The sequence below is a fragment of the Oryzias latipes genome, chromosome 8 (assembly GCF_002234675.1).
Source record: "Oryzias latipes chromosome 8, ASM223467v1".
In the NCBI taxonomy this organism is placed as follows: domain Eukaryota; kingdom Metazoa; phylum Chordata; class Actinopteri; order Beloniformes; family Adrianichthyidae; genus Oryzias; species Oryzias latipes.
In genome coordinates, this window is record NC_019866.2 from 7,030,715 (window position 1) to 7,056,784 (window position 26,070).

Here is a 26,070-nt window from a genome sequence, read left to right on the forward strand (position 1 = left end):
GGACTGTCTGTCTCTACCCAGAGGACACTACAACTTTAAGAGACATAACTTGTTTTTCCTTTCTGCAGGAAATCACATGGAGGTGCTCTTGTGCTCACATGACAGTCCGAGCCATGGCAGCGGAGATCAATGAAGGTACGGAGCCAAAACTTCCCAAGTCTTTCTTAACAAATCCACATTATTCTTTCTCTCTGCTGGCTTTGCTTGAAATTTGACCAACTCTTTCCAAAAGCGCGTCGAGACTCGATATCTCTGCGGCATCGATCGCGATGATGATGAGAACCGACCACTGACCACTTTTTTTTGGGAACGTGATGATCCGAGCGACTGATTTGAATTTGTGTTTCCAAACAAACACGACGATTTTCTGGTAAAATATCAAGTGACGCTGACGCGTTTCCTTCAGCGTAAAACTAAAAGCCAGCCAGTTGCGCGTTTTGGGATTTCTAACGATCTCTTTCTTTCTGTCATGATTATTGCCCATCCTTTTCTCTCCACTTACGTGTCCCATTGATTCAGTGTCATAAAACATTCTTTCTTTTTAGTCATTGATATTGCACAATAGGCATCCAGGAACTCGTTATTTGCTCTCAATATAACAGAATGCCGGTTTTGTTCCTCTTCTAGGTTCAGTCCCTGCGTATTATAGGGAAGTTTATGATGCCATCTGCTGCAGAACCAGTGGGAGAGTGCAGGTTGAAGTTTTTCAGAAGTTACTTCACAGGACCAATCTGCCCAAAGAGGCTCTCAACCAGGTGAGCATTTCAAGTTGGAACCAATTTATCAAGACGCATCTTACAAAAGATTCTGTCATAGTTGAAATTGATCATTGAGCTTCAATATGACATCTCAACAAAAAGTGTCATTGGCTCCAGTGTGTGCTTTTTTGCAGAGTGGAATGCAAACCACAGCTGAAGTGAGATCGCAGACTGAGAAAAAAAATGAAAAACTTTCCCTGCGATTGTATTGTCTTTGTTCCCGCTTAGATTGCCGAGCACGTAGAGTCCACACATGGATTCCTGAGCAAGCTGTCCTTCTACAAAGCTCTCGCCTTGATTGCTCTGGCTCAGCAAGGAAAGCAGCCCCGCCCCAAACTTTTGGAGAACTGCATACAGGGTGGGTGACAGACGGACAGACAGCAGTTTGGTAAAAGTTTGGCTTAATGAGTAGCTTGGAGGGTTTTTGAGCAACCTCAGCTATTCTCGTACTTCACTTGTGCGAGGGGCCATTGTCACTCTTTTACAGCCTTATTGGAGTTGACCTGGGCAATTTCCTGCTGACGAAAACATACCTGTTGTTTTACCACAGTGAAAAAAGTTTGTTACACAAGAAGAGACAATTTTCTTTGCTTTTACTGTAAAATGCACCCCAGTGTTTTTGGGGCTAAGCTTGATTTGGTTTCAGTGTAGCCCTTTCCAACTTGTTCTATGGTAGTAGGATGATGGGAACGGTTTCATGGGGTAACTATTATGCCGCCTTAAGTTAGCTTTCAGTGCATAAGGCATTTGTTATTTCAGGTGTATCCAGTATGGCAGCATGCTGCAAACCACTTCCTTGTCGGGAGAAGACGTTTTCCGTGTGGGTTGCAGGACTGTGTAAAAAAAAAACAACAAAAAAACACCATGACCATTTTGGAATGTGTGAAAATGAGTACCGTGCACACTTCTATAATAAAAGGAACAATTTTCTTTTGTTTGTTCTTATTCTTGACTGCACTGGAATTTGTGTCCCTCTCGGTGCATTGAATTTGTCACGGAGATCAAATGTTGGTTCTGCTTGTGTGCTTGACAGAGCTGCCAAAGCCTCAGCTCGGTGACCCCAAAGACCTGAGCGCTCTGAGGATGCAGCCAGCTCAGGAGGATGTGCTGACCATTTCCCAGACTCTGGACAAACTTTTGGAGAGAGATAAAGTCCAGGTGGAGCTCATACCCGAGAAGAAGGGCCTTTTCCTCAAACATGTAGAGTATCAGGTCACAAGCCAGGTAAGAAGGACCTTAGAAAATCCACCACTTGTAAGAATTTGCAGGTCTTTAACTTTACTCACACATGCCTCCTTGTAAACATTTAGACACAGAGGTTTTTTTATGTTAAGCTGTCTCTAAAACTTTTCTTACAGTTTTTTTTTTCATTTTTAGCGCTTCAAAATATCAGTTTACAGACGTTACAGCGACTTTGATGTCTTCCACGAGGTTTTGCTCCAAAGATTTGCATACAGGGTGGTGCCAGCACTACCGCCTAAAAGGATGTTAAAGGGAGGTAGGTGATTCGGTATTAACCATTTGTTTTCTGTACGTTTATTTGAAAGAATGGGCTATATTTTTTTAATTAAAGAGTAATTATCATGCATTTTTAGTTGTATTTCTGTTCTTTTCTTTTTTTACTGTTATCTAAACTTACAGAAACTTGTGATGCATGACCTGTGCCTGTTTCATTTCCCTGAAAACCTGAAAACCTCAGAGAATAATTTCACTCACTCTTATGTAAAAAGATGCAAAACAATCCTAAATGTGTTCCTTTTTTATTTTTTTTTGCAAAATAGTTACTTTCACCATTAATTTAAATTCAAAGGTTGCATTCGTTTGTTCCGTTTTTATTCACTACCAATGGAAGTGAGTCCAGTCTTGGTCAGTTTCACTTTCAGTCTTTGTTTAATCTATTACAAAAATCAAATTTTAGCTTTGAAAAGACAAAACTCATAGCCTTCTGACTAGGAGATGAAAAATAATGCTGTCCAGTCAAAACTCTTAAATTCACCAAAAAGCCAGAGCCCCACCCCTTCACATTTGGTATCATTGAAAAGCCCCAAATACCCTCTGTGGATACCAAAATGAGGTAATCCAGCAGTGTGCAGTGGTTGGGAGATATTCAGGGTAAGAAATGTCCTTTACAGAGGACAAATGTGCATTGCCGGTAGTCAGGATGATGTAGCCGGGAAAAGCCAAGTTAGCAAAACTTTGGCAGTATTTTTTGTTTTCTTTAAAGTTTACTCCTCATCATTATTGATTCTTTTAGTGCAATTAAAAAAAAAAGTTCATATATGACCTCTTTCTGTCTAAAAAATTCTGTCACTATTAAGTAACTTAGTTTGTTGCCACATCATAGTTTGGAATGTCCACCTTTTTGCTGTCATGGGTTTATGTTCTGGTTTTCTTCTCCTGATCATCTTAAAATGTTGTCATTTTGTTGGCAACTGTTCTGGCAAATCCACAACCCGTATCATCACACTCCCTCCTTTTCTGCCTTAATTTGTTTTCTTTTACTTGAGCAAACTTTACATTTGTTGTTGTTATTCTTTGCTTTGAGTTTGACAGTAGGCCAGTTTAGGTGACTCATTAACACACGAGACGAGTCTGAAAAAGATGGTTTTCTTTCAAGGACTGATTCACAAATCATTTCAAGGCGAGTCACAAAAAAGAAAAAAAAAAGGACAGCAAACATGGTCAAACTAATTATATTCAGCCCAGTTTATTTCAAAGAAAAGAGTTATTATTTTCTAGAATTTTAATAATATGTGATAAGATTACAAAGAATAATTTAATTTACAGCCTTCCAAATTTAAGCATACATTTAGCTATACTTTATTTACTGTCAGTTCTGACTAAGTTCTGACTTAGGAAGACTCACAACCAGATACTTTGGATCATTACAACATTCCTCTATGGAATTAAATTTTAATGTCCCACTCCAATCATCTTTACTTTAAATGTGTAAAAGCGTTTTTTAAATTATGTTTATGCTGTTTTTAGGCAAAATAATGAAAAAAAAAAAAAGTTTCTGCAGAGCAGCAGTAATTCATTCATCTGAGTTGTAGGCAGGACCGTTGGCATGGAGCACTCCAACTCCTCTTCCCATCATCCCATCTGTTTACACTCTCTCGTGGTAGCTTGCAGCCCCCCACCCCCCCATCCTAACATTACAGCTGCAACAAAAATGACAGAAAATATTGGAGCTGTCCAGCTGTACAGTTTTGAGGTAGATGCCTGCTCAGACGAGAAAAACCAACAAATAGATGGATCTACTGTCTGCAAGCGGATGCATCAGAAGGGAGCGGAGCAGGGAGCTGGTGGTTTGCAGTTGTAGGTTCTACGCCACAGCTACAAACTTTTTCCAACAGCATTTAATGTCTGTTCCCGATTCACAACCATTTGAATTAAGAAACACTGAAAAATGCAATTGAAGTAATTTTCTTTATATATGTCCTCCACGAGGAGAAAAAGTGCCACAAGAAGATGTTAAAACACCAAAAATACAATCTTCATCAATTTGAGTTTTTTCTTTAAAACAATTTTCTTAAAATATTATGCAGATTCATTTGTCTTGTATTTCTTTCCCTTTTTTTTAAAATGTTTTTTTCAAGCACTCTGAATTTTAATGGCACACTGTCCTATCAAATCAGCTCAGTCATTTGTTTGCTTCTGGATTCTGTGTCTACAGTCCTGACCTCTGTCTCTGAGCGGGAGTTCATTGAAGGAAGAAGACGAGCTCTTGGCAGATTTATTAACTTGGTGGCTTGCCATCCCTTCTTCTCCGTGGACGAGCTGGTCAAGACATTCCTCACCTTCAGTGGCTCTGTATGTTCTTTATTTTTATTTATTTATTATTTTTTTAATTTAATTCATACGCACCTTTTTGACCCAACTTTAGAGGAATTAAACAGCATCTTTCTGGTTCTGGTGTTTGACGGTGCACAATAAGCATTATCGTGATTTTAATTTTATTTTTTATTCAACCTTTATTTAACCAGGAAAGTCCCATTGAGATTAAAAACCTCTTTTCCAAGGGAGTCCTAACCAAGAGGCAGCACATTTCAATACAAAAAATACATAAAAACAAACATTATTAAAACCAAATACATCATAAAAAGCAGTTGCACATTATGATGATGAATGACAGCAAAACACTTCCTGTTTCATTTGCTTTGTGTCCTTTTCCATTCACCAAGTCCTTTGACTCACCCGTCACTTTGCTTCCTGCAGGATGTCCAGACCAGGCTGCGTGACACTTACAAGAAAATGGGCGATGAGTTCATGACCAACAGAATCGCAACTCTGGCTAAGGTTTGTCATGGGGAAAAGAAAATGCCGTTCGGAAGTTTTAAAAAGCAGGAAATTGTGAAAAACATGACGTGTTCTGACAGAGAGAACAGATAAATCCACAAGAATTACTGTTAAAATAAAATAAAAAAAGAAAAGTTGTCAGGATAAAGAACTTAAGTGTTAAACTACTGAAACAGTGAATTACACTGCACTTTCACTTTGATTTCTTTTATTAGTAATCTAAAAAACTATGGCATTCTATTGTTTTTTTCTTATTTTTCTTACAGTTTATGGACCGGGTTTAAAAACCAGAGGTTTTGCTCTTATGAAAGAGCCCTGGAGGTCTTTTTGCCTTTAGCAAAAGCCTTTGATTGAAAATCCAAACCTCATGAAAAGCTTTGCTTGACCTGTTTTTGCAGGAATATCTCCCAGCAGACATTCAGGCTCAGTTTTCAACAAGCAGGGAGCTGATCAGGAATATTCACAACAGCTTCCAGCGGCTGCGGGACAGAGCGGAGAAGATGGCCGAGCGCTCACAGGAGAACGCCACGGACCTGCTTTTGTTTGGCCAGGAGCTCAGGTATTCGGTTATTAATGGAAAATCCAGAGGTTTTCTCAATAAGATGCAAATCCTCTGCAGCTGGGAGGCTGGAATACAGTATGAAATTCTCCTGACGATGATGATGATGTTGTCGTCGGCAGCACTCTGGGCTCGGAGACTTCCCCCCTTCCCCCCCTGGCCCCCACACAAAGCACTTGGGGGGCTTTGTGTGAGTCTTTTAAGAGCCTGTCTGTGGAGTTTGTTGTGCTGTCTGACAAAGCTACTCAGCAGGTACATATCCCAGAGTTGTTTTTGTTGCTGTTTTTTATATTTCAACAGGTCCCCGAAACTGAGAATGTGTATCGAATTTGATTTTGTGTCCTCAGGGCAGAAGAGAGGAGGATGATGTTGTAGAAAAACTGAACTTCTTCTTAGATTTGCTGCAGTCCTACAGGGTGAGTAGGATTAACTTTTGGTTGGGGGATACGTTTTACTCTTCAGCCGCTCAGAGGCTAGTAAGAAATATTCTTTTAAAAGTTAAAGACCGCACTCTGATGAAAATTATGTTTTTGGGGTTTTTAACATGGAATTTTTCTAAGAATAGAGGACAAATAGGAAGAAAATTAAGCTACAAATGGCATTTTGGAGTATTTCTTTATTCAAATTGTTGAAAAAAGAGTATATTTGTGATGTAGGTGCTACAACGGCAAGCCACAAGCTCCCTAATCTGCTTCATTCTGATAGACTTGTAGATCCATGTGCGTCTGCGTTTTTCTCGTCTGAGCTACAATCTGGCTGAAAATTGTACGGATACGACATTGCTCGCCGTTTTTGTTGCACCAGTAATATTAGGTTTAGGGTGTGAGGGGCTGTAAGCTTCTGCACTCAGAATCGGGAAGAGGAAAGAGGGGGCGGGGTTGCTCACAACTTGGAGGTGAATTTCTAATGAACTACTGCCGCTCTGCAGAAACTATGTCCTTGAAAATGACACAAAATGAAAATGGCTGAAAAGATGATTGGAGCGGGTATTTAAGGATGACGGACAGTTTTATATTAGAGAAATTCTCAACTAAAAAAACTTTTCAGCAAATAAAACTGCATCTGATCTATTTTATATATTTTTTTGTTATTATGTCATGTTTTTTTTTGTAGGATCTCTGTGAGCGACATGAAAAGGGCGTCCTCCATGAGCATCAAAGGGCTCTTCAGAAGTACGGCGTGATGAAGAGGCAGATGATGAGCGCCACTGTGCAGTCCAAGGAGCACGCCACAGTGGAACAGCTGGAATCACGAATCGTTCAGGTGAAATTTTCTCCAACTCTACCTTGTATAACCAGAGCTGTACTCATTTATTCTTCTATAAAGTAAAATATCCTGCTTTTTTCTTTCCTTTACTAACTAAAGACTAATTTTATAATTCTTGGTTTGACAACTTAGGGAAAAAAGTTGTTGATTTATTTATATAGGGGGTAGAAGGTCATTTTTGTTTATAACAATGTTGCTTAGTGCAGAAGCTTGGACCAAAAAGCGTTTTTATTTGATTTTTTTTTTTCACTGGTTCTTTTGTGAGAAAGGCCAAATAAATGTCTTTGTGGTGGATTTGAAGCTTTTTTTTTTCTTCTAAGAACAAAAATCCCCCAAACATTAAAAATGTGAAAACTCCCAAAACATAAAATGTTCTTTTTAGTTCCTTATAAATACTTTAAAGCAATAAAAAGGAGGTTATTTTAAAGAAACCAAAGCAGCCTTTTTGTGACCGCGTTAAAGCAAAGTCGCATTAAGAAAGTAATTAAGTTGCTGTTTGCTCCTGTACCCTCTGTGGTTTTTATCTTGGGGCCGCAGTTCCTTTTTATTTATTTTTTCACCGCGGTTTGGATGTGTTTGCCACACCGTCACAATTTCTGCATAGTTCCCCCTAACTGAGTTTGTACTTTTCTGACCAAACCAGCTTTAGCCTGAGGGCAGAAAATCCTACTGGATTCAAAAAGTAATATTAGAGCTGTTAATGTAGAAAACGAAGACAATAAGTTTTTATTTATTTATTTTTATTTGTGGAATTTTGTAAAATATGTCATGATCTGTTTTTAGTATTTTCTCTTCATTGAAGAGCTAAGATTAGATTAACATGTATATGTGCAACACTAAAATTATTGAAAAAAAATGACAAAATTGATCATATCACCTTAAAAAACATGATGCAAAAAAAAAAAAAAAAACAGACTGCAATTACTCTAAAAGAGTTTTGAAGGTTTGGATTTGGAAAAGGAAATATTAATTATACAGAACAACTAAATAAAATAAAGGAGGATACTAAAATAAGATTAATAGCTATAAAGAAATAGCCAAGGTGCTGTTTATTGGCAAGAAAGTCATGTAAAGTTGATCATTTGTAAGTGAAACTAATAAATGTAATGTAATAAAATTTAGAAAAATTATTTCTTTTAGAAATATTAAGTTTTTTTGCTACGGGTAAAAAAAATAGATTTTGTGTGATTTGCTAAATGTCAATGAGGCTGTCTCCTAGAAAACCTGCACAGAATAATAAAATAAATTAAAAAAAGGAAACATTTTGCAGGTTTGCTGCTCTCATGTTTTTAGTTGAATTGCCCATAGAGTAGGGGTGGAGCTATAACTGCCCCCCCTGTAAAAAGCTTTGCCCCCCCCCTCAATTTCTGAGTCAATATTAATATTATTATTGAGATAGATTAAGAAACGACCAATAGAAGCTTCTTTAAGTATTACAAGAATAACAAAAGCAATACTTTTGAATGAAAGAATTACATTAACAAATATAAAACTGTTTGAAATACGTGTTTTTGATCCTTTCATTTCATTCTGCCCCCCATCTTGCCCCACATATAAAATGTTCTGGCTCCACCACTGGATGGAGGTGAAAGAAAATCTCAACTTTTATAGTTTTTTTTTTTACAACAGAATTGATTAACAGGATTTTTGTGTCTTCTTTTGATAACATCCTCTTATCAGTCCTGTGTTTCTAACAAGCAGGATTAGCAACGGATTTCCCTTCTATTAGCATTTTATTCCTGATAATTTCTGTCATTTAATTAGTGCCAACCTTTTTTTTTTTTTTTTTAATGTTCTGATAATAGCAAGAAAGTGCCATTCAAACCATGGAGCTGCGCAACTACTTCTCCCTGTTCTGCCTTCATCAAGAGACGCAGCTTATCTTCACTTGCCTTCCAATTACTTCCCACATTCTCGGGGCTTTTGTTAGCTCACAGGTCCAAGGACACAAAGAGGTAAGGAGGCAGTCTGGGAATTCTTTTTATCCAGTTACTCACCTATAGTTTTACCCAGCAGCACTGCATGCAGGGACAGTCAGATCATCCATAACCTGACTTTAAAAAATGTTTTTAAAAAAAATGAGGGTTTGTGCAAATAAAATATTTTTTTGTTGAATTTGTTAAAAATATATGCTGAAATTGAGAAAATAAGAAAAATAAATAGACAGAGTGGTTTTGAAAGTTGCTTTTTGAAATATTAAATTTGTGGACCAAGTTGCAATATTTCATTGTTAACGATCTAAAGGGGAAGTGTAAATAGACATTTCTTTTTTTTACAGATGGGAGAAGTCTGGAATGAACTCCAGCCCAAACTGGGGTCTCTCTTTGCCAGTAAAAATGGACTGAAATCTTCCATCTGAAACCTTCATCATGCTGTGATGACTAGAAACACTCCCACATACGTGTAACGCACTTCATCAATTCCACTTTTCACTGAAGATCATCATTGGAGTCCTTTGGGCACTAATTTCCCACATTTCCTGCAAGAGTCACAAGTATTTCATCATGCGCTCTGGAATGAGATCAACAATTCAGAGTTTGTGACCATCAGCAGGCCAACAGGGATCCCCAACGCGGCATTTATACAACATTTTTATGAAGTACTTGATTGTGAATCTGAGTTTGATACACTAAAAGGATTAAGAAGACGAACACTGCAAAAATTGAGTTATTCACCTGTTTTCTTTATGCTTGTTGACTAACTTCAGAGTAATATAAAGGATTTTTGCTTCTAAAGTTATGTAGATGTTTCTTTTTTTGTGTTAGCTATTTTTTAATCTCACTGTGGAATATGTGAACTGCATAAATCTGCAAATGTTTTTTTTTTTTTTTAACTAAAACTACATTTATTATTCCAGTCATTTATTTGTGAAGAACAAAAAAAATGTATTTAGGTGAGTGGCAGAGGACTCAAACCAATTCTTTATCTTCTATATTTTGGCATGTCATCATAGCCTCGGGAAGCTGGATGACTGTAAAAGAGGATTCCACAAAGTTATAGAGGACAAGAAATGGCAACCTACAAAAAAATCTGCTGCTCCAGAAGCTAAGGCATGTTTTATATGTGAACATGGCAGGGAAAGTATTATGATGTGTTTTTTTGTGTCTCCTGACATAATTTGTTAAAGGAAAAAATGAAATATTTTTGTAAACTGAATTGCAAAAATGATTGCATTAAAAAAAATCCTAATCTGAATTTTCCCCCACATAAATGTTTGAATATCTCAGTATATCCCAGTTTTGAAAAAATTGATGTGCAATTTCATCAGCAGTTATTTTTAAAATTATAAAAGCCAACAAAAAATAAACTTTAAATACCCATAAACTCAAACTGGAATCATTTCAAAATCAGAGAAATTTTGCGTTTCTTCAATACTTTAACTATTTTAAAGATTGTCCTTAACTAAATTCTGCAGAAAATAAATTTTTGTATTTAAATTGTAAATAATACTTATTACAAAATGGAAGACAACAAAAACAGGCTGAATACAGTCCAAATACTTTTATTTTGAAAGTTTATCATCAGATTTGTTCTTATACAAAAGATTTTATTTTTTTCACTTAAAACAATTTAAAGAGAACTTTAAGACTTGTGCAAAACCTCTGTCAGTAACAGATTTTAGATGAAACATTTTACTGAAAATCATTGAACTGATAAAGTTTTGCAGTTTTTACTAATTTTTTAGGGGAATAAAAGCTGTACAGACAATATGAAACATCAAGCTTGACTTTTCAAACTCTAAACAAGATTTAAGTGTAAATATTTTTCATTTTCTTGTTGAAAAACTCCTTATTTTACTGCATTATTGTTTGAACCAGTTAATCCAACATAAAAGGCCAAAATGCACTTTTGTTTTTTCATTTTTTCTCAAGAACAAAAAGAAAATAGCCATTCCAGTTTTGTGCTTTAGTCATGAAAAGACAAGTAAGAGTTGTATTTTCATTTTGCATGAACCCCAATGAAAATGTTCACATTCCGTAAAACTTGTAGACATTTCTGATGGTTGCTAGGTCCCAAACGTTGATCTCAGAGCTCCTGCACCTCCTCCAGCGTGTGGCTGAGAATCACATCGTGACCCTCGAACCTGAAGTATCCGACAAACTTCTTCTTCTGGAGCATCAGGGGGAACCAAAGTTTATCATCGGCCCACATCTGATTGAAAGGAATTTTGTCCCATTCAAACCACTGAGGCCTCATTTCTACAAAACAGAAGACGGACACACAATTGTTACATTTCTGTATAATCTAGCAAAACAAAAGTGTCATCATTTACTTTTCATTTCTTTCACACTATCATGTTCAAACTCAAAACACCCGTGAATTGAACTTTTAGCAAATATGTCTTTTTTCCCCCTTCTTTTACTGCTTTCTTCCCCTTTTTTTAAATTCAAGGTTTATGTCTGCAGTTTTTCCCTCCTCCTCCACCCAGCCGACCTTGGCTTCACTCAGGCAGCAAACATTACTGCAGGTTTGAGAGTTTGTCCTCCAAAACGCCTCTGCTCCTTTTCTTTCCTTTGCGTTCCTCTACGTACTCGTCTTTTTGCTTTCAAATACAAATAAAGCTCTGCTTAAAAAGAAAGTTCCCCTGTAGAGGCGACCTTCCTATCGAGGAGCTGAGTCCGCAGTTTTGTGAGTTGAATTCTTTTGCAGAAACGGGGAGAAAATATGACGTTTTCTTTGTACGAGTTGATGAACTAAAATAAAACGAGGGCGGAAAAAGGGAACGGAAAAGTGAGTGTTGCTTATCACACTTTTCATCCAGATGTCACTAATTAACAAATAAAGGTGGAATATAGGGAAAAAGTCAACAGGAAAAGTCGATTTTGGCTCCTCCATCACCTATTCTGGAAGTTTAAAAGATTATAAGGACAAAAACAGGTAAAGATGGAATATTTTGCCTTCAATTAATTGGCCATTTTTCGTAAAAATGTTTGAAATAAATGTGAGATAAACAGAACAAGTTTTTGTTTGAAAATAGTAAACTTCCTAATTTTTTAGTTGTATTAAACTATACATTTTGTTTTATTTATGTATTAAGAAAATGAAAATCTTCAAAAAGCTGCCGAGCAATGATCTGTCACTGAATAGTCACAGAACGGGATCTGGACTGCACATAACAATCAAAAGGAACAGTTAGGAAGAACCAAAAGTAAAGAGGGGATTTCTGGGGATTATAACTTTCTTTAATTAAAGCATAAAGTTGAAGTGTGGTGTTTAAAAAAAATAATCCCCATGTCATTTTTAAAGCAACCGTTTTAAAAAGTGAGACACTCTTGCCATCTTGTTCTTAGTATGTAAATCGACATCTGGGGTCCTGTGCTGCCCTATTTTCACAAACGGCTGATGCTCAGTGGTACCATCTGATTCGCTGGGTTCTCCGTTGAACGAGTCGGCTCTGAAAACGTGGACATCAAGCAGCTGCGTTTCGCCGACAAATTCAAACTTGATATTTCCTATTTTGTGCAGGACGTCCACCGTGAGGCCACTCTCTTCCTGCAGTTCCCTAGAGAGAAAAACAAAATTAAACTCTAGAATCATTTTGACTGCTTTCAAAATCTGCAATGTCACAACTCGGTTAAAAATAAACGTATGGACCAATAGGACTCTGACTTTTCTTAAAATAGTGTTTTATCATTAGAATTCAGAACACAAGTTCTCATGTTGACTCCATTATTAGGGGTGTTTTGTTTCACCATTTGCTACATTTTCTTGATCTTTCTGCTCTGTTGTCCTGTTTTTTTTGCTTTCTGAGGCTAAAATCTCCTTATTGCTTCATTGCTTCAAACCCAAGAGAGAAAAATGACACTTGGAAAAAAAAATAATAAAAGAGGTTGCCATTAAAGTCCTTATAAGATGAATATTCCATGACATTAAAGTAGTCAGGCTATAATGTTTTAGTAAGAGTTTTCATTTAGTGTCCTGATGTGTTTTGACCTATTTTGCCAAATTCTTTTGGTATATAAAAATGATTGTAGAAGAGGTTTCCCTGATGTGGAAACCTGTTGTTCTTGATAAAAACTACAACAATCCGGATTAGTTTAAAGTGAATGAAAAGCAGATGGTTCAATTTGAGAAAAAACAGCGTAAAACTCAAACACACACATTACAAACTTTCAAAAAAATATTGAAATAAAAAAAAGATTAATTAGATATATATATATATATATATATATATATATATATATATATATATATATATATATATATATATATATATATATATATATATATATACACACATATACTTTTTTCCAAATCAAATGTAATAATATAGCACATTAAAAAACCTTAAACTGTTAACAAGTGAAATATATTATTGAATAATTCTTTCAAGTTTGCAATATTTAACAGTTTTCAATGTTTCTATTCTTCTTATAGATTTACAATCGAGTGTTTCATTCATTTTAAACTGATCGTGATTTGACCCCATTAATGGAACAATCAAAAGCTGTGATTTTTTAATGAATGATGATCTTTATATTTAGTACACACAGTGTCTTACTTGTATTGCACCCATGACTGATCTATATTCCACACTATGCAGACTGCATTTTTGAATATACAAGCTAAGTTGTTCATATTTAGAAATGCATATTAAAAGAAGCATGGGTTGGTGGTGTGATTATACATTTGATTTAGATTTTAAAGTCAAAATAACAAGTAAATAATGTTGCACAAGTGGTCACGTGCAAATTCTGTGCCAAATATGGTCCTTTCCCACACTTATGGTACATTTCGCTATGCATATGCGCGCGCGCGCACACACACAAACACATGTACCTCCTAGCAGCATCCTCTATCGTTTCTCCTGGCTGAACTTTCCCACCGAAACCGTTCCATTTGCCCACTCCGAACCCCCTCTTCTTCATTCCCAGCAGAACTTTTCCCGGCTGGACCACCAGAACCAGGGTGAGTTGCTTCGGGCTCAACATTTGGTTCTCACGAAAATGAAGGAGCACGTGCAGGTTTTTGCCAAAACAGAAATAATGCCGCTAAGAATTAGCTGCGTCAGTCCCGACGGTTGTCTGGGGTTATACAGACATCAGCAGGTGAGCGAAAAAATCAACACAAACACACGATTGTTAGCTTAAAAGACCACCTTTTCTAAAAAGATTACAAAGTTCGAGCTGAAATGAGAATCACTGTTTGGAATACGCACCATGCACACGTGATCACGGTAACTTGTCACGTGATAAACTGATTTATAAAAGTTTGGAGTGGGTCGAGTAACCGCGTGGTTCTCGAGAGATTTAGGGGGGTTTGTTTATACCATAGTCATGTGTTACATTTTAAAACAGTCGGTAGGAAACTACATCCAATACTTGACTCAAGATATTTGCTAATTCAAAACCCCAACATTAGAAAAATAATATACTCTTATTTTCATTTAGAAAATTAGAAAACTTTGTATATAGACTTTAACATTGTATGACGAATTATAAAAGCTTAGCCTTTATTTTTTTCACAAATTGAAAAAAGGCAAACAAACTACAATTTTATTGGAATTTTATTTTTTAAAATTCGCATAAATTTGATTTTTTTAAGCAATGCTCGAGCAACAAGTTGGAATGTTTCGTGATGTCTATTTAGTTTATGATAGGAACCATATTTACGAAAGGGTTCTGTAGAAAGGGATCTAAAAAGCCGCTACACAAAGCTTGCGCATGCGCATAGGTTATAATGTGGACTACAGGTTCACTTTCCTTAAAAGTATCACGGGCTTTCCATTTACAGATGAGATGTGTTTATTCTTCTGTAAGTTTATTGAAGAAGCAGACGGGTAAAACTCCGGCGGAGCAGCGCTGGGTGCAGCGACAGCTCAAAGACCCGTACGTTAAAGCGTCGCACAGCCAAAACTTTCGCTGCAGAAGCGCCTTTAAGCTGCTGGAGATCGACGACAGATTCCGGCTTCTGCAGCCCGGATTCAGCGTGGTGGACTGCGGGGCTGCGCCCGGAGCCTGGAGCCAAGTGGCCGTTCAGAGGGTCAACTCTGCCGGATCAGGTGAGGAGAAAAGCTAGGTTTTTGAAAATTTTAAAAATAGATTTTGAAATGAGTTATTAGAGAAGGTCGTGGTAGATCTAAGGTTTTTCATTTATCTTAATTTAATTTTAAGAAAAGGTTATTTTATTTTGACTTTTGTACATTATTATACAAATGTCGCTTCAGAGAAGAATATCTTGGTATATTCTGTTATTTGTAAATAACCATGAAAAACTCAGAATTAAATGTAAAAATATTGTGGCTAAAGGAAAAAAAAATTCTGCTCAGATCTCTGATTGTGAGTTGATCTAATCAGTGCTTCTCCCGGTCATAGATCAGGATTTACCTCGCGGGATGGTAATTGGGATCGATCTCCTTCACATACCACCTCTTGCAGGCGCCCACTTCCTGCCCAGTCATGATGTCACCGACCCTGCCACACATGCCGAGCTGCAGGCGCTGCTCCCCAGCGGTCAGGCCCATGTCATCCTGAGTGACATGGCGCCCAACGCCACAGGCTTCAGGGACATGGACCACGAAAGACTTGTCAGCATGTGTTTGTCTCTGATAGACTTGGCTGAGAAGGTTTTACTGCCCGGGGGCTCTCTGCTCTGTAAATACTGGGATGGGGTTCTTGCTCATCGACTTCAGGAGAAGCTCTCGAGCGTGTTCAGTAGCGTCCGAACCGTGAAGCCAGACGCAAGCAGGAAGGATTCTGCTGAGAGATACTTCTTGGCCAGAATGTACCGTGGCTCAGTGAAGTGACGCTTTTCATTGTCTTCTCGTCTTTTGATGTGCGTCCGACTCCCTGTGCTTCTGAGCTTTTTGAACTCAAAGCAGCTCATTTGTGTGTTATCAAGAGGTGGCACTGTTGAGGCATCGGTGAGACTCCTCCTTACCTCGGCCACATTAAACCCTCTGCAGCCGGAGCACAGCAGCAGTGAATCGCTAAAATGGAAGCCTATGCAAGAGATATTCCTCGAGAGTCCTTCACTGTCTTTTTTTTGTCTGCTTATTGTTTGGCCCAACTATTTGTTCCACACGCTCAGTTTGTAGTTTACTTTGTTCCAGAAAGTCATCTACCACTGGTGCTTATTCTAATAATTTGCACTTCCAGTCATGTAGAAATATGGTTTCTTTTATTGAGAGCAAAAGGTGAGAAACGCAAATAAGTAAATGCTGTCTGATTGAAGGAATGGGGTAGCATGCTTAAGCTTTGTTCCCTTGCCCTGTAATAACAAAAATACCCCAAAGATTACTCTTTAATACAATTATTTAAAAAAAAAATCTCGTTTTTTAAAGTTACTTTGAAAATATGAATACAAGTTGTTTTTTTTAAAATAAATTATGCTATTTTAAAGTCACATGAAAGACCCACTTTGATGAAAATTTGTTTTAACATGTTCTTGTGGTATTTTCCTCATGAAGGAGGACATATATAAAGATATTTGAGTTTAAAATAGAATTTTTGAGTATTTCTTTATTCAAATTGTTGTGAACCAAACTGAAAAGTATGAAAAATATTATTCTTGGTTAGTAGAAAATATGCTGGGTGGCCCATTAGCTCCCTGCTCCGCTCCATTCTGATGCGTTCGCTTGCAGACAAATAAATACGTGAATATTTTCGTTTTCCTCATCTGTGCTGGCATCTGGCTCTTTATGGCGTGATAGTTCCAAATGTTGCTCGCCATTTTTGTTGCACTGGTAATGTTGGCTTGAGGGGGATGTAAGCTAACGGGAGAGCGTGTAAAAAAAAGGAGCCCTCATAAAGGCTCTTTGACAATAGTCCCGCCCACAACTCTGAGGTGAATTTCAATGAATTCTTTCCACTCTGCAGAAACTATGTCCCAGAAAACAACAGGTTTATTATTATTATTTTTCTAAAAACGGCATAATCATAATTAAAAGACCACTTCTAAAGGTCATTAAATGATGTCTGGAATAAAAGATGTCCGTTTTTACATTCTGTCACCACCAATCAGCCACATGGACTTTTATAAATATAGTTTTATAATATAATTCTTAGAATTACAGATGCAGAGAAAAGATGTACAGTAATTGTCTCAAACAGGACAGGCTCCTGGGATTTGTAGTCCATTTTCCATTTATCTCAAACTTACTGCCACACAAAAAGCTGATATGCAATCAAATAAAATCCTTCTTGCAGTTGCTCAGTGGGACGGTCCTTATGCTTTATGGAGGTGGTGCTTGCTTCATTAAACTCTGTCTTGAAGGGCATTGTCCAAATCTCATTAGAAAAAGTTATACATTATTAAATGAAAAGTAAGCGCCATCCTTCTTTCAACGTCAGTCTTTGGACTCTTAAAAGGAAAAAGCAGGAGGTTCCAAATGACAAACCGGTGAGTCATGGTGGCTATGTTCGTATTTTAAGACTTTCCATTGACTTCCAGGTTCTAAGGGAGCACTCCCATTCATATTTAATAGGTGAATGAGTCACAAACTAAGACGTCGAAGACCAAAATTATATTTCTAAGGCTGAATATGGAAACGTATAGGAAACTGCACTTTGTTGCTTTGAAGCCCAACATTTCAGGCAAAAAAAAAACAATGTGAACCAATATAACACACCCTCCAGCAGCAGACACTGGAGGAACTGGAAAAGTCAAAACTGTGGTTTTATCTGTGGCAGGCTGTTACACCCCAGGGCAGAAGATACAGAACCATTGCTAACGGATGCTCAGTTGCTAGAAAATATTCACATAAAAGTTAAATATTGTGACTTCCTGAAAATATGAGCTGCGTTTCTTTTTAGAGCCAATGAAGAAATGAGAATTATTAGAAGCAGCAGTATGGCAAAGATGTTTTGAATTATGAACTATAGAAAGTGAACCATGACATTAACAGGAGTGCAGATGCCGATAAATGTGTGCAAAAATAAAAGAAAGTAAAGTACTCAAAAAAAAAGTTGCAATTTTGCAAGTTTTTATATCACATGTTTTATTTGGAAAACTTTCTCTATAAATACTCTTCTCTAGAACTGTTTCCATATTTTTTGGTAAGTTGTTGCCAAACATTTGGATTTGGAAGAGACAGCAAAGTAAAATAACAGATGATGCTAGGATAATAGAAACTATTCAAATACATTTCTAAATAATCAGCATAAAATGTGTTAAACTCGATGGTTGAACCCAAGTCAAGCCATGTTTCCATATTTCAAACAGGTGCCTAATTAGTCCTGCTAATGAAATCTGATTATTTCTTAAAAGATTTTATGGACTGATCATTTTGCAAAACAAAAAGAATAGACTAATTGAGCTCACATATGCACCTATGCAAATCAGGAAGACGTGAATTCAATTCATAACGCTGCTATCTGGCCTTTCTGTCTCAGGAGTGATGAGTAATACGCCATGAACTGAAACAGTTGCACCTCTTGGTGAAATTAACTGCACGATGAGGGGACTGACCTCTAAAGATTATTGTTTGGAATGAAAGAGAGCAGTCATGCCTGCGGATGAAGCTAAAAGTGAAAGATGAGAACAGATGACCAATTTTTTTTCTCATTACTTGTTGATTATGCCGCCCTGGACTATTTAGATTTAAATTATTCCAAAATTACTGTGGGATCTAAATAAATTCCACTAGCAACTTGCTCTCTGGATAAATGATGATTCATTCACAGGTTAATTTGTTCTTTTCTGGCCAGCTGGAGGTACAGATGTAAATATTAGCAAATGAAGAGATGAAAACGCTCAAAGAGTCACATATTTCAAATTTCGACCAGGCTCTCAAATGATAAAACCCATTTTATGAATCAAAGCCTGGTGGAGTGGCTTTGATTTGGTGTATTTTTTGGAGGTTATTGGATTCATACCGACACATATTTTAATTTAGGGTGGTTAAAAAGAAACAATTCTGGTGATCCTCCTGTTTAATCTAAAATTATGTTGAATTTTTTTGAATCTGGATTGTGAGAAGAAGAATCCAAATATCCGGGAAGGTTCCTTTTTCATTAATACTTTGTGATGATGTAGCGCGAGAAAAATTAAAATTTAAAGAGGTTTTCGTCATTCGATTGCTGTGTCTGTTGGCCTGTTTCCACTGAAGAGATATCATTGAACTTACATGCAAACTGAAAACCCCGGACACATTCTACCAAAGAAGGAAATGTTTGCTTGCTCTTCAGTAAAAACAAACAATATCTGGATTATTAACTTAGTGCCAGTCTCAGATTGACAGGAAATTAAAGAAATGGTAATATCATTTCCAACACTGTGCCATTCATTCCCTTGGCTGACCCAAGTTGCCAAAATGAATTACTTTTCTGGCAACGTGCAACGCTGCCTGAGTCTGTCTCTGAATGTGACCAGAGCCAAGCAATAATGCACTGACATAAACAAAAGAGAACCATTATGATGATAATTTCATATCATCTTTTCAGAAAGATTTGTCTAAAATTTCTAAATTGGATCACAACGATGAATGTTATCCTTGGCTGGATTCTCAGCATGTTTTTATTAGCCTTTCCTGTGAACTGTTAATGATTGTTCGTAGGACTTCTAAGGGTTTCAGAGCATGGATCATACAGTAAACCTTTCAACTGCTATTTGTGGTATTGTGGTAATGTTGCACAATACTGCCAAAGGGGGAAAAAAAACAACACTTTCTCGTCTTGATCTTTGCTTTTTTGATTTTCTTGCAGTCCTGCAATAAATGTCAAGAGGACTTTTTTTGTTATAAAAGTAAAAACAAGAGCTCAAGCAGAAATTAAAAACCCAAATAGGAGCTTACAAATTGAAAGTTACTTTTAAATTGACAATTTACCTCCTTAGACTTATTGTAATAATAATAGTACACTTAAAATGGCTTTTTCTTTATTTTAGGAATAATATGACTTTTACGGATTTTAACGTTCTGAAAAAATAATAAGCGGCATGAAACTAGATTTAGAAAGCAGATTAAAACTTATTAAACCCTGGATAACACACACAGTCAAATTTGGCCACTTTTAAATATATGTAGCTTAATTTTTTCTCTTTCTATTTTTTCATTTTTATTTTTGGCCACCGTTAACTGTTACTATTCAAAATGATTTTTGGTTGGTTAAACAACCAATATTTTAGGATACTTCCATTGTACGTTTTTGCAGGACTACACACAATTGATTTAATACTGTACTTGCAAAATTTTGCCAGATTTGATATAAAAGAGAGAAATATTTCATAATTTTAGCGGATTAGTGAAGGTAATCATACCTGTAACTACAGGCTGATCTGTACAGCTCCACACCTTGTTCACCATAAAACTGAAATCCCATCCATTTTTAAGATTATAAAGACATTGCATTTGGTGAAAAATGACGTTTTGTGAATTAATTAGCAGCGACAGAGCACAGTTACTTGGGGGGGTGAAGGCTTTTTTGAGCTGAATCAGTCACTTTTTAGTTGTACTTTTTTGGTGAATTTCAGAGATTTGCTGAAAATGAAAGATGGTATGAGTTCAAAGCATGGGACGCTCAGGTTTTAGATGAGTTAGAGTTACACTTTGGCCTTTTTTCCCCCAAGAATTCTGAAAGAAACTGTTTTTTTTCTTGGATCATATTCCTTCGATGATGTAAAAGCCCTTACAGCCCAAGAATCCTTGCAAAGTGATCAGAATCCAAGTTTTTTGTTTAATTGCGTGTCACAGGACAGGTGGGCAGCCTTCCTCTGGGGACCATGAGGCCGATCCGCTTTCTGGTGGAGAAGCAAATGAGAAAATTCAACTGGGATTGAAGACTGGGCAAAGACAGATGGTGGTAATTGCATGACATCTTAGTTTATGTAACTGTTCTCACACAGAGCAAGAGAACTTTTTCCACAAATTGGAGCTGAATAGCTCTAAAAGGACAACAAAATATTAAAAAAAGGAATAAATATTCTTTGTAGAATTTCACATTAACCTACCTTTTCAAAGTAAAATTACTCATATTCCAATGTTTTTATTGCAATATAATGTAAAAGCTTATCCCATCTGAGCTTTTGAAGTAAAATCACTCACTTAGTATCTGAAGTAATAGCCGGAAAGCCCTGTGGATTACTTTGAAAGTGAGAGATGATGCAGGGGATTGTTTTGGAATGGGCCTGCTCATTAATCTTTCTGAAGATGCTGAAGGCAGGACCTGACACAGTTGTACAGTGGGTGCCTCTTGGGTTTGTGTCAGCTCTGTATTTGAAAGCTGGTCGTCTGGCCGGAGGGGCTGAGCTGCACTTTGTTATTTTTTCCAGTAGAACGAGAAAACAAAACAAAACAAAAAAACAGATTGGCTGGGGCGTCTGCAGGATCCCACAGAGCTCTGCTGTTTGTTATGGCTGACTTGTCTCATTCCTGGAAGGTGCAAAACTTCACCTATTGGGGGAGTTGTCATTCTATCAGCAGGAGAGGAAGACAACACTTTTGGCAAGGCGTCCAACGTTCGCTCACTGTGGAAAGTAGCAGGAGGCTGATGAATGTGGGGGGAAAATATGTCGCCGCTGCAAGGTTTTTGAGTGTAATAATGATTTTTATTGAGGGTGATGGAGATTCTTTGTGCCAATATTTGCACACGACGCTCAATTAAAACAAGCTCACCAGTTGGGGTTTTTAAAAAATGAAATCCATCCAGAATTTTTAAATATACTAAGTAAGGGGGAAGCAGAGCAAAAACATTGATGAAAATCAAGTTTTTCTCTGGGAAAAACAGTGTTGCACCAGGAGTTTTTTTATTTAGTATCTTTCTGTGTTTCTTTTTGCCTCTGGATTGTGAAAAATCTTTAAAATACAAAAAAAAAGTAAAAATAAATGGGGGGGGGGGGGGGGGGGGGGGTAGGGGGTCACAATGCTCCTGGAGGAAAAAAAAAGTAAAGATTTAGAAAACCCACTCTGATAAAAAATGTACTTTTAGTGTTTTTAACATGCTTTTGTAGCATTTTTCTCATGAAAGGAGGACATTATGAGAAAAAAATGGGCTTAGACTTGCATTTCTGAGTTTTAGTTTGTTCAAATTGTCAATCTGGAGCAGATGAGAAAATGCTTGCAGATGTGATGTAGGACCGACAACAGCAGGCCACCAGCTCTCTGCTCCACCCATTCTGATGCTTCCACTTGCAGACGACTTGTTCCACCTGCATCTTTGTTTTCCTTGTCAGAGCTGCCATCAGGCTCAAAACTGTACAACAGGATTGCTCCAATATTGTTCGCATGCGTAAACAAAGGGATCATGGGAAATGGGGGCAGGCTTACTTCTTCACCAAGGGTCCCACTCACAAATTTCTAATGAACTCCTGCCGCATAATCCTGTTTAAAAAAAAACACTGGAAATGCTTTTAAAATAGAGTAAAAAATGATCAGATTGGGACTTCAAGATGACTTATTTTAGAGTTTTAAAATTCCCATATTGGGATCAAATCCATGAACCCCAGCAAAGAGACAAGATGAATGTATGTGGCAACAGAGGCCGAGTCAGGTTGTCGGTCAGGAGGCGAGGGGAGTGGAAGGGTGGCCTGATGAGACGAGGAGCAGCAGCTGAGTCCCATTAACTCCCCATATCTGAGGCTGCCCTTCAACGCAGCTCCACCTGACTCCCACTGCCTCATCATGTGGCGCCTTCATCTTCTGCTGTATGAGTTTCATTTTATGAAAATAATCTTTTCCTGGTGTCTTCTTTCCTTTTCTTTGCCTTTTTTTTTTAACTTCTTTTGCAGCAAAGTGTCAGCGGGCAACGATTTGAGAACTTTCCTATTGTGTTGAGCCTCGTTTCTGCTCATCTCTGCAGGATGAGCAGTCCCCTTTGTTTCTTGTTTTATTGTTCTGATTTTGTTTCAGAATTGCTATCTCGTATATTTTTCCTGGGGAATGAATGAATGTCTCTTGCCACGGTCTTTCAGTTTTGTGAAATAAAAGCAGAGAAAGTGCAACAAAAAAGGAAGCACAATACAAAGCAAAACAACTTCTCTGGTGAGCCTCAGTGAATTCTGAAGTGTCGAGACGGCACAAAGCAAGGGCAAAGTTAGTTAAATCCAAGTCAAATTTTAATATAGTATGGAAATTTGTGATCTGTTTCCATTTAAGATAAAAGAACATGGCAAAGTCTTTATATCTCATTAAATCCACTCCAATCTTTTATAACTCGGCATTAACATAACTTATCTAGTTAACTTTTTTTTTTAGCTTTTAGTATTTAATGGCTTTTATGGTTTATCAATTGTACATTTTTACCCTTTCTATCTTTTAATCTATGCCTTCCAAACATGTCCTTCTATTTTATATTTGTCTTTTAATCCTTGTTGTTTTTAGTCTATGGTGTTTTGTGATTTTTGTCTTTTATTGTTTTAACTTTTAGTGTTGTAACCTATAGTTATATGTATTCTATGTGGAGCACCGTGGGTTCTACGCATGTTGCAAATAAAGTGATTGAAAAGTATGCACTTTTAATTTATAATGCATGCCTAAATTACTGAATAGTAATAAAAAATAAGTTTGAGGAAACAAAAATGTTTTTCTTTATGATGTCTAAAGTCTTGTGAAAGTCTTTTTGGTGAAATCATAAATCCATTTTTATTTCCCTTTTAGTAAAACCGTTAACAAATGTTTGTGTTTGATAATTGGCTAATAATGCACAGCATATGGGGCTTTCCCACCAGCAGGTATACTTTACTGTTTTCTTGTTATCAAGCAATTTTTTTTTATGTGAGCTGGTGTGCTTCTCCTAATGACAAGTAGATCTGCAAAAACAGGCCCTCAGGAATAAGTCAAAAGTTCCTAACATTTCTATAAATAAAAAAAAGTAAAAAAAAACATTATTATAGAAAACCTGAGAAACCAAGAATCCTTATTTTATGAAAAAATATGTTTTCTTAAACTGAGATTATTTTGCAATTAAAAAACTTTAAGGTTATTATTCCTGCAAGACAAAAAATTAGAACAATTTTCTTGAAACAAGGCTCAGTTTACTTTCTTAAAAATTCCGTTTCTGCAGTGTCAACATGTTGACCAGCATAAATCAGTTCTGAGGTCAGTGGACAAAATGTTCTCGTCTATGTCCACTGCTTCACAGTCCACCACAGAAATGTATGTTGAATTTAAAAAATACAGTTTTGAAACTTGAATTTAGTTAAAGTTCTGATGTTAAGTTGTATGTGCTAAAATAAATCACAGAAAGTTTTCCTGGCAGAAAAGCTTGTTTAAAAAGGATTTTAATTGAAAACAAAACCCCCTGCTTGTTTATGTTTCCACTTGAACAAACCACTATAGGTCTTTTGCTAGCAATGCACCATGAATGCTCAAACCCAGATGTAAGTTAACACACTGAGGCCTTTGGCTCTAATGATGCGTTCAAGGACAGCTCTTTTGCTGATGGTGCTGGGGTTGGTGCACACTGTCAAAATAAGTAGTTAACCCAGCCATGCTCCAATGGCACCTACATTTTGACTGTGGGCAATAGTTCAAAAAGGGTTCTGTTTGTGAAAATTATGCAAATGTCAAAATCTGACATGAGGACTCAGAAACTGGTTAGTTAGCTGCACACATTTAAATGAAGCTAAAAGAAAATTGTAAAAAATATATAAATTATTACTCTGATTGGAAATGTGTTTGTTAACGACGGACTCATTATTAAGACACTTTTGAAGAAAATTTCTATTTCTGTCAGCGTTTTTATCGCACCCACGTTAAGTTTTAGAGTTTCTCCACCTGTGAGCAGCTCCTTCCCACTCATTTCCTGGTGTGAGAATACATAATCCATCATCCATACTCTATTCAGCCAGCCTTGTTGAGTGTATTCTCCCATTTTGAAGAACTCATTCTGCAGTTAAAATTTGGAGCAAAATTGGATCGAAGCATGTTGTATTGAAATCATTGGACATCTAAAAACTGCTGCCTGAATCCTGCAGGAAAGCTGCTGACATTCAATGGGATGTTTTTAGATGTTATCATAAGAGTCATTAAGATTCTGAGTTCTTATCTACTCAGTTTCAAATGTAGAAGTCAGACAAAGTGACTTGCTGGAGTTTGTGATGATTGTGTTGCTAAGCAACACATGGAAGAACTGCATACATGTTGAAAAACAGGGAAAAAAAGCTCAAATTTGCTGTTTCAGGTCACAAGGTGATAATCTTTTTATCTGCTAATTAGATTTAGGGTTAAAACTATCTAGTTATATTATGCTTTCACTTTATGTGCCAAAGAAATGCATGTGACATGCGAATGTGATGGTGTCAGCAGCTAGCGCTTGTCAATTTAATGACTTGGAAACCTGAAAAGTAAACAAAAACCTCACGTTAGTCCCTGCTCTTCCTCACACATGACCATCGTCATCATGTACTGTCCTGAGCTGAGTTTGACGATGTGAGCATTCGCAGGTCATTAACATATTTTCAATCACACGGTGCGAATGCGGCAGGAGCAGGGCTAATGGCTTTCCAGCTCCTGCACCATGACACAAGATGCCAAATTGACTCCTTTGACTCTCTTGCAGCTCCTCTTTGCTCAGCAACTTCCAGAGAGAATGTATGTCAGTGTGACAATAAACCATCTGCATTACAGCCCTGCATTAATGCCTGCTGGTTTAAAATAGAAAAACAGCAGTGTCTACTTTTTGTATCATCAATAACCGCATCTATCTTGCACTTTTTCAACATTAAGTTGACATTTGTTTTAAATAAATAATGTGTCTGTGTTCTATTTTTAAAACAATGACATTCTGTGTCTGGCTGAGTGTCTCGCCACTATTTTTTTTCATATCCAGTGATGGAAAATTGTGCGGTATAATTTTTTTGATTAAGTCTTAACTACAACTAATGGAACCTAATAGTAAAAAATCACGGTTGTCAAAAGAATCCAAATCATGTGAGCTCCCATAAGGACAATAGGTGTGCAGGTCATTCTGTGCTTGCTCTTCCTCGAACAAACCCAGACCTTTACTTTAGTTCAACTCAGAACACCTGCATGATGCTGCCGTGTTGATGAGTTTTTGAGACAATTTTTTTAAGCTTTTCACTATTGTTGATTTGATATGAGGAAATAAAGGTAGATAATCATTTTCACTTTGTCATAGTTTGATTTAGCTGAAGCCTTAAGAATTATTATTATCTCATATATATATATATATATATATATATGCAGAAAATAACCAAAAAAAACATACAAAATGATTAAAAAAACAATTATTTTCACAGTTTTTTAAAGTTTTGCATCAGAAGATGGTTATTGTTTGCTGCAGAAGCAGCATC

General features: G+C 36.8%; 3 protein-coding genes across 5 annotated transcripts; 2 read left to right on the plus strand and 1 right to left on the minus strand.

Annotated features, from left to right (window-relative positions):
* The first annotated feature begins 9 nt into the window (after window positions 1-9).
* On the plus strand, window positions 10-9,704 carry snx8 (sorting nexin 8). The gene is made up of 13 exons (XM_023957444.1): window positions 10-135; window positions 628-755; window positions 987-1,116; window positions 1,792-1,982; window positions 2,136-2,256; window positions 4,435-4,571; window positions 4,977-5,057; window positions 5,456-5,616; window positions 5,739-5,868; window positions 5,964-6,032; window positions 6,730-6,879; window positions 8,688-8,837; window positions 9,161-9,704. The coding sequence occupies exons 1-13, from the start codon at window positions 99-101 to the stop codon at window positions 9,239-9,241; spliced, it is 1,566 nt and encodes a 521-aa protein (XP_023813212.1). The 5' UTR covers window positions 10-98; the 3' UTR covers window positions 9,242-9,704.
* Window positions 9,705-10,441: 737 nt separating this feature from the next.
* Window positions 10,442-14,145, minus strand: nudt1 (nudix hydrolase 1). Of its 2 annotated transcripts, XM_011477996.3 has the most exons (4): window positions 14,042-14,145; window positions 13,663-13,907; window positions 12,240-12,385; window positions 10,442-11,081 (listed from the first exon to the last, which is right to left on the minus strand). In XM_011477996.3, the coding sequence occupies exons 2-4, from the start codon at window positions 13,812-13,814 to the stop codon at window positions 10,909-10,911; spliced, it is 471 nt and encodes a 156-aa protein (XP_011476298.1). In that variant the 5' UTR covers window positions 13,815-13,907; window positions 14,042-14,145; the 3' UTR covers window positions 10,442-10,908. The 2 variants fall into 2 exon arrangements, with proteins under 2 accessions (XP_011476298.1, XP_004071369.1); XM_004071321.4 differs by having other exon boundaries at window positions 13,663-14,056.
* Window positions 14,146-14,244: 99 nt separating this feature from the next.
* On the plus strand, window positions 14,245-16,273 carry mrm2 (mitochondrial rRNA methyltransferase 2). Of its 2 annotated transcripts, none has more exons than XM_020705182.2 (2): window positions 14,245-14,884; window positions 15,261-16,273. In XM_020705182.2, exons 1-2 carry the CDS (start codon window positions 14,563-14,565, stop codon window positions 15,626-15,628), a joined length of 690 nt encoding a protein of 229 aa, XP_020560841.1. In that variant the 5' UTR covers window positions 14,245-14,562; the 3' UTR covers window positions 15,629-16,273. The 2 variants fall into 2 exon arrangements, with proteins under 2 accessions (XP_020560841.1, XP_004071370.1); XM_004071322.4 differs by having other exon boundaries at window positions 14,410-14,884; window positions 15,198-16,273.
* The last annotated feature ends 9,797 nt before the right edge of the window (window positions 16,274-26,070 follow it).